The sequence below is a fragment of the Cicer arietinum genome, chromosome 3 (genome assembly GCF_000331145.2).
Source record: "Cicer arietinum cultivar CDC Frontier isolate Library 1 chromosome 3, Cicar.CDCFrontier_v2.0, whole genome shotgun sequence".
Classification (NCBI taxonomy): domain Eukaryota; kingdom Viridiplantae; phylum Streptophyta; class Magnoliopsida; order Fabales; family Fabaceae; genus Cicer; species Cicer arietinum.
In genome coordinates, this window is record NC_021162.2 from 34,607,116 (window position 1) to 34,621,399 (window position 14,284).

The window sequence follows — 14,284 nt, forward strand, 5'->3', positions numbered from 1 at the left end:
ATAATAATAATTATAATAATAATAATAATAATATTAATAATAATAATAATAATAATAATAATAATAATAATAATAATAATAACTCTCACACTCTAAGAAAAAACACTCAGAAAATAATTCTCATTCCAACAAGTGTTTCTTTCTTTGAACTCTAAGATGAATTTGGAATTTGAGATTGAGTTCTTCTACTTTTTTCAGATTTTTTTTAATATCTTCTTCTTTAGCCCTGAGTATCTATTTAAAGTTCAAATTAGGGCATCAATTTATTCATTATTTAATTCTCAATTATATCTTCATTCCTAGCATGGTTGACAATTATCTTATTCAAAATTAATTTTGAATAAGATGTTTTTTGATAATATGTTCTTTAGTAAATTTTTTATTTCTGAATCTAATCTATACAGTTTTTATAGATTGAGTTTGTTCGTATTTTGTTCATATTAAGTTTGTAAATTCATCAAATTGATTATGTTCATTTTTTGTTGTAGATTAATCTTGATCAAATATTGACCATATCTTCTTTTCAACTAGGTCAAAGATTTTCTTCAATTATAAATCTGAATCAAATCATATTTTAGATTTTATTCAATTATATATCAAAAGCAAATCTTATTTTAGATTTTCTTCAATTATAAATATGAATCAAATCTTATTTTAGATTTTCTTCAATTATAAATTTGAATCAAATCTTATTTTAGATTTTCTTCAATTTATAAATATATATCAAATCTTATTTTATATTTTCTTCAATTATAAATTTGAATCAAATCTTATTTTAGATTTTCTTCAAAAACATGAATCTTGTTTCATACTCTTTGAAGTCAAATATATTGTTTTCATAAAATATTTTTGTTATCATCAAAACTCTAAGTATAAAACCAACTTGGTTCCAACAAGCTTTTCTAAGAGATTTAAGTGTTGAAGAAACATTGTGATTTTTGTTGAGAAACTCATTTAACATATCTATAAGTTCTTTACTAGATAGATCAAATAATACCTGAATTTTTAAATTAAAAGATTCATCGTCATAATCAGATTCAGGGTGTGTATCTGCCATTAGAGCCATGTTTGCATGCTCTTCATCTTCATCAAATGATTCATCAGAGTCATCCCAAGCAGCCATAAGACCTTTCTTTTTTGCCTTGAAGTCTATTCTTTGAGATTTTCCCTTCTCAAGTTTAGGAGATTATGACTTGAAATGATCTAGTTCATTGCATTCATAGTAGATTATTCTTTTCTTATCTAATTTTTCACTTTCTTCTCTACTATTATGAGATCGTCTAAAATATCTTTTAGGGGAAGATTTCTTCGTATTTGTTCCACATGCACTGTATTTTTCTTGAGATAAAGAACAATTCTTCGTCATTTGAGTCTTCACTTGGATCGTACAATTCACTTTCCTCTAAGTTTGTTTTCTTTCCTTGGGATTTAAGAGTGAAGGACTTTGACTTCTTCTTGGGATCATTTGCATGCACTACAAGCAGTTCAATCTCATGGGCTATGAGTAGCTTATTAGCTCTTCTAGAGGTAGCTTGTTTAGATCCTTAGCTTCTTGAATTGTTGTTACCTTTGGTCTCCTCTTGAATTGTTTCTTTTGACTAGTGTTGAGAAAATTTCTAGATATTTCAACACTAGAGGCGTCTTTTATAGCCTTATAGCCATCTTTGACTATGTCTCGAATTTCAAGGTCATGAGAGATGTAGAAAATTTTGAGTTTGTCTTTCCAGTACTTGAATCTCTCTCAATAAAACAGAGGAGGCCAGTTAGCGTTTCCACCTGTAACTTCGTCATCAGAGTTAGTCATAATAACATAGATCTTTACTCAAACATGGTTAGGTTCTCATCTTTGAGACTAAGCTCTGATGCCAATTGTAGAACGAGACACACAAGAAAGGGGGGAGTTGGGTTTGAATTGTGTTTTATTTTAAAAGGTTTTAATAGAAAATGATGAAAACAAAGATCAAATAAAAAAATATAGTGACACAACCAATTTATCCTTGTTCACAATCAACGCAGTAGCTACATCCAAACCCTTTAACCTAAATAATTTAATCTAGTAATTCACCAATTGAATTACACTTCCAATGAACATCTACTAATCAAACTAACTGTGTTCAAGTCTTCTCAACCTTCTAGCTTATTATAGTCAAGTTGTTGAGGGATGCAACCACTTCTGAGCTAGGTTACAAAAGAATAGGGTTAATGGTTTTCTGAATAACTCTCACAAGAGGGTATTTACAATGTTGTACTTTCATGAAATATTTCTTAGCACTTAGACAAGACTAAAGATAAATGGCAAGAGTTCAAAGAATATTGTATTGTGCTTATTGTGTTAAGTTGTTGCTTGTTGTTTTCAATAAGGGTAACATGTCCTTTTATAGAGAGCATTAGGGTTTCCGACCATTGTCTTGATTTCAAGAAATTAACATGTATCATGCAACTTTCTATCAAATCTTCTGAGATTGATTCACCATTAAACTGTGTCAAAAATATACTTGAAAATGACTATGCAGATCTTGATATTGAGACAAAAAAAAGTAGAGCATATTATGATCATAATGTCGCATAAACCTATAGACAAATACATATCCAAGGTGTTTAGCAAATGATGCACAAAAGCTTTGTCTTCATCATATTGTTGACTTTTTTAGAGTGTTGACTTTTCATAGTGTTGACTTTCGTTAGAGCATAGACTATTATCTGAGTTAGACGATCAAATGCTTGTCGCGATTATCAGAGGCAGACAATCACTTGTTGGTCAAGGTTATCGTAGGAATATAGATAAGATGCTTGATGTGATTATCAGAAGTAGACGAATCAGAGCATTGCTTGTATTACCAGAATTACCAGAGGCACGTTTCAAAGCGTGTTAACCATAGTTAGAAAACGAAAATCAAAGCGGAGTCTTGGTATTCTTTTAACTTAGATCAAACATCAGAGGATGCAACGTGAACTCATATAGAATAACTTAACATGAAAACTGCACACTAAAACAAAACAATAGTGCTTTAAATTGTTCCCATAAAATAATGTTGTATTTATCATAACAGGTAAGAGTTATAGTTCTTCAAAACAAACTTGATTTTAACACCTCCTTCTTTAGTAACTTGAAGAATGGGAGGGAATATCGGGCGGATTTAGCGATGAATTTGGATAGAAATGTTAGAACTGTGTTGAGAACTTCGAACTTGCTTTTGGAATCAAGTGTAAGAATTTTTGTGAACATCCTACACTTGTTCGAATTTTCCTCAATTCCCTTTTTGGTTTGGTAGAAATTTAGGAATTTTCTAGCTCATATTTTGAAGGTACAATTTTACGGATTCAATCTCATGCTATGCTTTCAGACTTCTTTGAAAACTTCTCGAAGGTGAAAAGAGTGATCGGTCTCGTCCTCGAATTTTAAAATCATTTCGTCCATATACTTCGAGCATATTCCCATTTTGATTGTTGAAAACATTTGTTTATTATGTGTTGGTATGTGGCTCTGATGTTCTTTAGCCTAAAAGGAATTATGTTGTAGCAGTAGTGGTCGAATTGGTCATAAAATTTTTTTCCCGCAACCTTCTGGATACATGGGGATTTAAATGCATCATGAGTATGCATACGTGAAAGACGGTTGCTTAAAGCATGAAGAAATGTAATAGTTCCCACAAACAGCGTCAATCATCGAAATAAGACCGAGTTGGATGGTTGGCATTGTTTCTGGAACAATACATTGTGCCCTAATGTGAGGTGGTACTTGCATGTACTCTGATGCTCAAGGTAAGTAGTTATTTGAGGAGAATGAGAGGTAAGATAGAATGAGAAATGCGTATCATCCTCAGTGTCGGAGGTGTTGTTTATATAGACAAAATCCCCAACTTGTTTGGGACAGAGGTGTAAATGGCATTCAATGTCGTTTATTCTTCAATGGGTAGTCGTGTTAGGTCAGAGCGGGCAAGTAAGGTCTAATTGGGCCTTAGGCCAGTCCGGAAGAGCTTATAAAAAATCATCTTTACACACTAAAATATATGAGCAATAATAACTTTAACATACTCATTTTGATGATTAGGTGATAATTGGGTGTGATGCTGATGAGAAATGCAATGCTCCGTGTTTCCTTGACAATTAGGGGTGATAACATGTTAAGTCGAGCTAGGCTTTGTAAGCCTGAGTTTGGTCTATCAAAAAAATTCAAGGCCTAAGTCTGGCATGTGATCTATTGTAGGATTACCTTTTGGATTTGAGTCTAACATTGATGAAAGACTGATATGGCTTATTAGTCTACTTAATTAAAAGCCTATTTCATTTTAATATATTTGAATAAGTAATTAGACATATCTTTAAATAGACTGACAAGTTAATATGTTAATATGTTAATATAATTAAGTTCTATTTTGATATTTAACATGACATTTTAAAAAATCTAGGTTTATATGACATCTAACTTCAATTCTATTTGATAATATCACATTTAAATATGTCAAAACTAAAGAAGGTTAGTATGTGTAAAGTACTTAAAGTCCAATATCTAATCAAAAAATCAAAATTTAATATAATAATTATAGTAGTAATAAAAAATATTATTTATATTTATTTAAATAGACCTAAAAGGCTTTATATATGGCATGTAGCATGGTGTTCTTAACTAAATATACTCTTTTAGAAATTTGGACCTTGTTTGTTTAACAAAAAATCTAGCCAAATGTAGCTTAGGTCGTAGACCCTGTCGGACAACATAAGCTCCATGTTTCCTTTCATAAATTCAATTTTAAAAGCTTGATATGATGGCTTATGAATTTAGTCTTACGAATTTAGATAAGTTCATATAATTCAAAATAAGTCAATTCAAACACGACTTTAATTTAATGACAATTTGAATTATGTTACAACTTTATCTTTCATAAGAGAAGATTAATTTATGTTTTTATTATAGTATTTAATACATCTGGTAGAAAAGAATGTAAGATAATTAGGGATAATATAGTAAAGTAATAATTAATATAGTTGAAAATTTAAAAGAGGTCTTATAAAAGAGAACAAGGAAAAATCTTAAAATAGTCTTATATTTAAGGACAGTTGTATTACATTTTACTTTCAAAATATAAATAAAAATAACTCAAAAATAGTTGATGTATTTGGTTTAAATGTTAAATCAAATACATCAGTTTTCTTGATCAATTTTTTATATATTTTGATACCGATTAAATATATATTTACATAATACATGTATATGATTTTGGAATGTAGGTAGAATATTTACGAACCCAAAAAAGGTACAAATGGTCATCTTTCTATTCACTTAGCCAAACATCAATAACCATTTGATCAAGATAAAAAATCTAAATTTAAACTTAATATTTTAAATAATAAAATTAAAATTTATATTATCCAATTGTGTAGAGCATGTGTTTCCACACCGCGAGGAATTGAATTTCAATATTTACACATAAAAGCCGGCTAATCAACAAAATCAATAACTATGTTTTCTTTTTCTTGGCCCCCTGTCCTTTACACCAAAAAAGGACAAATCAATCAACCATTAGCTATTACGGACGTTGACATTTAATTTTTTTTAAAATTAAACAAACTCCATAAATTAATCCGTCTAAGCTTGATATTTCCCACCTAAGTTTTAATTCGCATTATAAAGACGTTTATCTATATACGTACATTATGCGACCAAATTGCCGGCTTGAAGGTGCTGATTGAGTCAATACTTGGACGGACTTTTCTTAAAAGTCATTTTCGGAAGCACTATGCATCTCCCATATGATAGTATCTTTCAACATTTGACTATATCGTAATTTCTCCTCCTTGTCACAAAGAAATTAAGATACCACCATGGGAAGTGAGACTCCAACAAATGATGAAAAACCAATTGCTTCTCCAGAGGTAAATTCAACTTCAAAAATTAAGCTCATGTTTGTTTTTTTTTTACCCTTTATTTTTTGGGAAAAATGAACTCCAATAATCTGATAAATAAAGTGTGATTTAAAATTGTATCAATTCGAGTTAAAGTTGGAATTTTAATTCTGCCTGAAATGATTTGCCCTTTATATATGTGTTGCTATTGACTATTTATTTGGAAGCGAGAAAAAAAATAGTTTTGATAATTGCCTTTTGCTGAAGAGATTAAATGTGTTGTTTTTAATAGAAAGAGAAAAGAAGTGCGGAGCAAAAGGCAATTGATGATTGGCTTCCTATAACTTCTTCAAGGAATGCAAAATGGTGGTACGCAGCTTTTCACAATGTCACTGCCATGGTTGGAGCTGGTGTCTTGAGTCTTCCGTCTGCCATGGCAAATCTTGGATGGTATACCATTAAAATTATGCTATAGTTAATTACTGATACCTTTTTATAAGATAGGTCCCTTTGATACATGTAAATCAGTCGAAACTCTAAAAAACAACTCACAGTATTATTTGTCGAAAATAGAAATTGCTATTTTCAAGGCAAAATTGGTCATGGTTATCCCAAATAATGTTTTTCTGAATAAGTATACAGTTTTATATTTAGTTATCCAATAATATATATTTCACTATTTTAAATAAATTTATTAAAAATAAAATTTAGAAAAATTACAAAGTCAAAAATGTAATATTTAATTGATATATCTATTTGTATTGTTTTGATACTTTTGATTTTTACTATAATTACAAAGAAAATATTTTTAAATGTATAAATTGTCAAATCTAACTCATAAATAAATTTGATAATAAATATTTTTATAAATAATTTAATTGTTTATATTAAAAAAGACATTGCGAGTTTTTATAGATTCAATTATGAATTAATTTGACTCCTTAAGATAAATATTTTTGTAATAGACTATTTATCCATATGGTCTATTGTTGAACACATTCTCACTAGCTTTGGCATTCCATGACCTTTTTTTTAAAAAAAAAATTCGTCTTTAATTTATTTAGCTCCTTTATTTTTTTTTAATTTAATCATTTCAGTTACATTAAGTTTACATCACTAGTCTTTAATATATATATTAAATTATACATGTGGTCTTTTATGTTTGAACATTTTCTCGAATTACTATTATGAAATGTGATGATTTAATCGAAACATAACAACAAATTGATTATTCAAGCTACTTTGCACGTAAAAGAAGTTAAAAATATTAATTATATTGATGGACCTTTAGTATTTTGTTTATGATGCTATATGTGTATTTAAATTGTTGGAGAGAAAATCAAGAAAAATAAACAATTTATAACATTTGATAAATATTTTTCGAATGATTAATATAAATAATACATTGTTGCAGTATTCAGTAGAGTTTCTAATTATTAGAAGTTGAACTAATTGTTGTCGAAATTGAGACAAAACACGAACTGTACAAACAAAATGTAACTTAAAAAACTAAATCGAGATAAAATAAAATTAAAGCATCTAAGCAAGATTTGAGATACACTTAAAAGAACTATATGTGTACTTTTGTCTCTTTTTTTTTACTCTTAGGCACTCTATGAAGTAGCAATGTTAATTTACAAGGAAGGGGGTTTGAATTGTAAATTCACCTATTTAAAATTTCCTGTTAAAATCTTAAGAAAATAACTCAAGATTGATATTGGTTATGAAAACAGAAAATGGAGAATGTTCTTCGTTTTGGAAACAGAAAACGAAAAACGTTTTTGGTTAGTTAAAATCACAGTTTTAGTTTGTCTATTTAACTTGATAATCAAAATGACTAAAAGTAAATAGAGATAAGGAAGAGATACCACACAAAGATATATCCTGGTTCACCCAACTCGGGATGTTCAGTCCTCACAGTTGTGAGATTTTCCACTAAGTGTTCAAACGGAAAACGTTCTTGGTTTTACAACGCTCTTAGTTTTACATGATTTTTTTTAAGATCAACCTTGATCTGTAACAACAATTCATTTCCACCCAGAAAGGATTCAATTAAGTCACCTATCAATCTTGAGAGGATTTTACAATTCACCTTTTAACCATAAAAGGATTTTTACAAAAACTACTCAAACTATAAACAACCCTTATAGTTTTGAATTTATACAATAATGATTTAGAGAGATTGGTAGAATCTGATATGCTTAACTCGTGTTTGATAATAGATTATTGATAAAAGAAATTAGTAATACAATCTGGATATATGAAGATGAATTCAGAACTGATTCTTTTGCAAATGAGAAGCTTTCAAGTATGTAAGTGTTTTGTGGTTGATGGATTTTCTTAGCCCTTGTAGTTCTACGTTTTCCTTGAGCTTGGGGTTTCTTTTATAGACTTCAAGGAGGTTGATGACCGCTATCATGACCGATGAAAAGGTGTCTTGTTGTCATGTGTCAGACTTGACCAAAGGCCAGACTTTTAAACTTTGAATGTTATTGTTTTGAACATTCTACGTTTCTGCTTCTATGTTAATAATGTTTGATATGTAGCTTCTCATTATTGACTGTGATGATCCTTTGTTTATGCACACAAACATCTTAGAGATGTGCTTAATCGATTTAGATTAAGACTGTCTTTTGATTCGTGCAAAACATGAAGGAGAACGATGAAATAAGGCTGGAGAATGATGTAACAAGGCTGGAGAATGATGGTCAGTAAGCTGGAGAATGTTCCTATCATTCTGGATTGATGTCATCATACTTGGAGAATGATGTTGATCATTCTTGAGATAGTTGTTAATCATTATGGAGAAAGATTTTTGCTGTTGAAGATCAAGTGTAACAAGCTGGATAATGTTTGACATTTTTGCTTTGAGTTGTGCATTTTAATCTTTGATCCTTTTAAGTGATTCTTTTGCTTATATGAGAGCTGTATATTTCTAGTATATAAACTAGAAATCCATTCGCGATTTTCAAGAGTTTTCCTTGCATTAAAAACTGATGCGATCTTGTTTGTTGAAAATGACAGAAACGTGGAGAACATTCTTGGTTTTTTAGATTATGTCAAGAACGTTATTGGTTCAGTTTTGTTCATTTTTAGCACTTTCTTTAAACTGATTTCTCTTGCATTTGCTTTGTACCTATCTTGGATTACTACAATTAAAAACACATGTTAAATTAACACATAATTTAGAATCATAATTAGAGTCTTTAATTAACTTTTATTTGTTTACATCAAAACATTAATTTGGTATTTTGTCTCAACACTCCATATATATTTAATCTTCAATTTCACAACATACATTTTGTTACTCTAGTCGCAACTTTTTTAAAGATAAAATTGCAAACTTTTCAAACAATTTTTACTCATAAATAAATTTTAGACGAATAAAATCTTAAATGTCCAAAAAAAAATAAAAACTACCAAACCTCTAATACATTCACAATGCTTGATTTAGGACTTCAATGAATACGAACTTTATCCCAATACACCAATCATGTCGAAGGAACCTAAATAAATTTGTTATTGTTTATCATTGTCGAATTGCAGGGGACCTGGTGTTGCGATTCTAGTGTTATCATGGATAATAACTCTATACACCTTATGGCAAATGGTTGAGATGCATGAAATGGTTCCAGGAAAACGTTTTGATAGATATCATGAATTGGGTCAAGAAGCATTTGGTGAAAAGCTTGGACTTTGGATTGTGGTGCCACAACAATTGATATGTGAAATTGGTGTAGATGTTGTTTATATGGTCACCGGAGGAAAATCATTGCAGAAAATTCATGACTTGGTGTGCAAAAAAAACTGCAACTCAATGAAAACAACTTATTTCATCATGATATTTGCCTCTGTTCATTTTGTTCTTGCTCATCTTCCAAACTTTAACTCCATTGCCGGTATCTCATTGGCTGCCGCAATCATGTCTTTGAGGTAATTAAAATGTCATTTATTTTATGATAACATTTTCTATTTCTATTTTTAAAAATGTGTGTTCGTATTAATTTTCTTTTCATTTTCATTATTCCAACAAAAGTTTGTGTTTTTACCCTTTTTAAAAAGATTAAGAAAAACAATAAATGAATGTAACATTATTTACAAAACTATTTTATTAACTATTGATTATTGGAATTAATATAATGATTTAACAGGTGTACATAATAATAATTAATTAAAGGTAAAATTGTTATAAATTAGTTAATGCTATAATGAAAATATAAAACCATATCTATTTTGGAATTAATTTTACTAGAAGTGACACTAATTTTAGGAGGGTGTAATCAACAACTATTCAAGTCAACAAGTGAATATCAAAAAAATTATTTACTTATAAAAGTGAACCATGCATGTGGAGAAAAACTAAAGTAAATAAGTAAAAAGTTCAATTAATTTTTTAAATTTTTTCTTTCATTTAAACTATCTTTATTTAAAAAAAAATATTCTATACCTTTTCTTTTGGTACAAAATTTTTCTACATCTTTAAAAAAATGGTATACTAATTTTTTCTATAGGATACTAGCTTTTGATGTAATACTATTTTCTCCAAATTCTACCTTTCATTATAACAATTCTATTAACAATTTTTCCCTAAATTATCCCAGAAAAAAATGAGAAACAAAATTAAGATTCAAAAAAAGCGGATAGATGAACACTTTAGTGGCATGTGCACGATAGTATATAAAAGAAATATAAAGAAATGATTAAATATATTTTTAGACTTATAAAATTTTAAATTTTAGTCTCCATAAAAAAATAATACAATTTTTAGTCGTCGCAAAATTATTATGTATATAGTTTTAATCTTTACTGTTAAGTCAATAATATTTTGAATAAATTTTTCACAAGCATATTTACAACATTTTAAAAAGTTTGTCAAGAAAAAATGAACTCAAAATTTGATTTGTATATCCATATTTTTATTACTTTAATCTTGAATTTTTTACATTTTGAAAAATTCATATTTAATTCATATCAAGTTAAAAGATTTTAAATATTTAAAGAAATTTTTTGTTCTAACGTTTCAAACTTTGCAAAAAATCATTAAAATTATAAAGACAATTAAACATGTTTTGTTTCGGCAGTGACTAAAACAATTTGTTATGTAATTTTGTAAGCATTGAATTTTGAATTTATTTTGTATATGGACAAATATTAAAATGTTAAAATTTTATATGAACTATTAAGTTAAAAGAAAATACATCTATGTTGGTTGGATATATCTTTTGAATTAAAATTAAAGGAAATCTGTTTGTGATTATAATCCTATGCAGTTACTCAACTATTGCATGGGTGGCTTCAGTAAAAAAGGGAGTTCAACAAGATGTACAATATGGCTATAAAGCCACAACAACACCAGGAACAGTTTTCAATTTTTTTAGTGCTTTAGGTGACGTTGCATTTGCCTATGCTGGACACAATGTGGTGTTGGAGATTCAAGCAACAATTCCTTCTACACCAGAGAAACCATCTAAGGGTCCTATGTGGAAAGGGGTGGTATTAGCTTATATTGTTGTAGCTTTGTGCTATTTTCCTGTTGCCCTTATTGGGTATTGGATGTTTGGCAATACAGTTGCTGATAATATCCTCACTTCTCTTAATAAACCTACTTGGCTTATAGTTACAGCAAACATGTTTGTTGTCATTCATGTCATAGGAAGCTACCAGGTACGTGCGCAATAATAATTTCCAAATGAAATAGGCATATTTTATTCCATGGAATTATAAGAGTCGATTAATTTAGTTTCTTTAAATACATGAAATAGTATACTAGTTTCTTAAATTAAAAAAGACTTAATTGCAGTTTTGGTCCATCTATTTTAGTTAAATCGCAAAAGTAGTCCCTCCATTTTATTTCTTCCCAGTTTTAGTCCTGTTTTGGTCCAAAACTTGATGAAGTTTCATTTTTTTGCGTTTATAAGTCACACCATGCCTCAAAATTTCGTGGTGCAACAATTGTACCTAAAATCTATGATTATAAATGGCGTGGTGTTGAAAAAATGAAACTTCATCAAGTTTTACACCAAAATTCTATTTGAGGGATCAAAACTGAGAATAATAAAAATAGGAGGACTACTTTTGCGATTCAGCTAAAATAGGGGAGATCAAAACTGCAATTAAGCAATTAAAAAATAACAATAAGTTATCAATACCAATATAAGACACATACATGGAATTAAATAATCTTTTGTTACATCATAATAAGCATAGAAATTTTGAAATTGTGGTGTAATGTGTTTTTTTTAAAAAAAATAAACTAACTGATTTATCTATTTTTCAGATGAAGGGGCCAAATTATTATTTTGCAAATTTATACGATTAACTTTGATTGAATCTTACAATTTTAATGACTAAAATGTGTATTTATTTGTAATTTCCATTTTTATTATTCATGCTTCAATTAAGTTATTGCTGAGATTTATTTTGTTTCTTTACAGTTATATGCAATGCCAGTTTTTGACATGATTGAGACTGTAATGGTAAAAAAAATGCGTTTCAAGCCAACCCGACTCCTAAGATTTGTTGTTCGCAATATTTATGTTGGTGAGCCAATTTTCCAAATTGAATTATATTTTCTTCCTTGAATTTGATATTACCCACTTTAGATGCTATTTTCTTTCTTGAACCTATTGGATATAAAGATGTTTTTGATTGATTGATTTATGTTAATTTACAAAAATAAGCATTTAGAATAGCTTATAAAACTATTTATGACAACTCTAAAATAATTTTCCATTTATTTTTATAAAATCTTTGAGATAGTTTGTTTTAGCAACTTATAAGTTATAGCTTATATGAAAATTTATTTCATTTAATATTTTGTTATCAAAATGACTTATATATAAATACTTATATAATAAATATTTATGTTACAAACTATTAATTAAATTGTTTATCAATGACTTATTTTGGTTTGTGTTTAAAATAAAATTTTATGAAAAATAATCACAACTGGTATTTGTGTGACACTCATAATTACAATAAATATTTTGGTTCAGCTTTCACAATGTTTGTGGGCATTACCTTCCCTTTCTTTGGTGCTCTCCTTGGATTTTTTGGAGGATTTGCATTTGCTCCTACAACATACTTTGTAAGCCCCTTAAACTATATTTTTGTTTATATTAGAATAGGTGTCTATGTGATTTCATTTAATGTTATCATTACATTATTTTGTAGCTTCCCTGCGTTATGTGGCTTTCTATTTACAAACCAAAGAGGTTCAGCTTGTCCTGGTTCACCAATTGGGTATGTTTTATATGCTTCTTTTATATTTTATGTGTTTAAATATAATCTGTAAATATACTATTTTTTACTTTTATTTCTTGTAATTTATTTAGTTTCTAGAAATATATTACTTTAAGTTTTTGGTCAGTGGTATTATATTTTAGTCTCAACATAATTTATTCATATTGACATTGATCACTGCAATATGTAGAATAATTGATTTTAATCTTTCAAAATTAAGATTTAAATGAAATTATAGAGACCAATTTCAATATGATTAAATTTTGCAGAGGATAAAATTAAACATGGAACAAAAGTAAAAATATATATTTCCATACATTTGCAGAAATTAAAAATAAATATATATTTTTACAGAGAAATAAAATATTAATAAGGACTAAAATATATTTAACTTATTTTATTTGATAACTTCTGAGATTGAGACATGGTTAAATTACTTACTTGGCCTCTGTTTTCAGATATGCATTATACTTGGCCTCCTGCTAATGATTCTGTCACCAATTGGTGGATTAAGGCAAATCATACTCAATGCAAAGACCTACGGTTTCTATACTTGAATTTGTGGTGCCTAATAGTCATCCTAAACTATCATATATGGATGCATATGTCCAACATATTATTTTTTCTTATAAACAAGGTTATCCTGCATTTTATTTTCTCTACCTTAAGGACATGTTTGTTTGGAACAGAGTTACATAATTCACTGGAATACCCTACGAATAATTCCCTACTTTTGGCAATCTAACAATATAACACCTCATTTAATTTATTTTATATAAACTTTAACTGCATTAATATATTGTCACGTACGCCTGTACTAATGTGGTATAAGTACAAACACAATAACTATTGTACCAATAATTGTTGTACTTATATAAATAACTCAATTTCTAGTATTTTAGAAACAACCGATGTGAGACTACTTAGAATTGTTGTACTCAATAGATAACTCAACCTCTAATATTTTAGAAACAACCAATGTGGGACTAGTATTACAAATTCTTCCATTTTTTACGTAAACTAATACTCTCACTCTTGTGTTAAAACCATTAATTTTTTATTTTTATTTTAACGTATCGATTTGTATATTAAAACGTACCGCGAACCGAAACAGCGTACCAACTATGTATACCCCTCACGTACCAAATACTTTGAAGATTACGTATCGCGTACTCGAACCCGAACCCGTACCACGTAC

At 28.6% G+C, this 14,284-nt stretch overlaps 1 protein-coding gene across 1 annotated transcript; it reads left to right on the top strand.

The window, feature by feature from the left end:
- Positions 1–5,671: 5,671 nt before the first annotated feature.
- LOC101506174 (lysine histidine transporter 1-like) lies at positions 5,672–13,855 on the top strand. The gene is made up of 8 exons (XM_004514742.4): positions 5,672–5,874; positions 6,137–6,294; positions 9,391–9,777; positions 11,115–11,508; positions 12,279–12,384; positions 12,840–12,931; positions 13,018–13,086; positions 13,545–13,855. The coding sequence occupies exons 1-8, from the start codon at positions 5,824–5,826 to the stop codon at positions 13,641–13,643; spliced, it is 1,356 nt and encodes a 451-aa protein (XP_004514799.1). The 5' UTR covers positions 5,672–5,823; the 3' UTR covers positions 13,644–13,855.
- The last annotated feature ends 429 nt before the right edge of the window (positions 13,856–14,284 follow it).

Bases quoted from the DNA above. Each gene is read 5' to 3' on its own strand.
- LOC101506174 (XM_004514742.4), top strand. From the start codon at position 5,824: ATGGGAAGTGAGACTCCAACAAATGATGAAAAACCAATTGCTTCTCCA. The intron at 9,778-11,114 runs GTAATTAAAATG...AATCCTATGCAG, and splicing joins GCCGCAATCATGTCTTTGAG to TTACTCAACTATTGCATGGG. The intron at 12,385-12,839 runs GTGAGCCAATTT...ATTTTGGTTCAG, and splicing joins TGTTCGCAATATTTATGTTG to CTTTCACAATGTTTGTGGGC.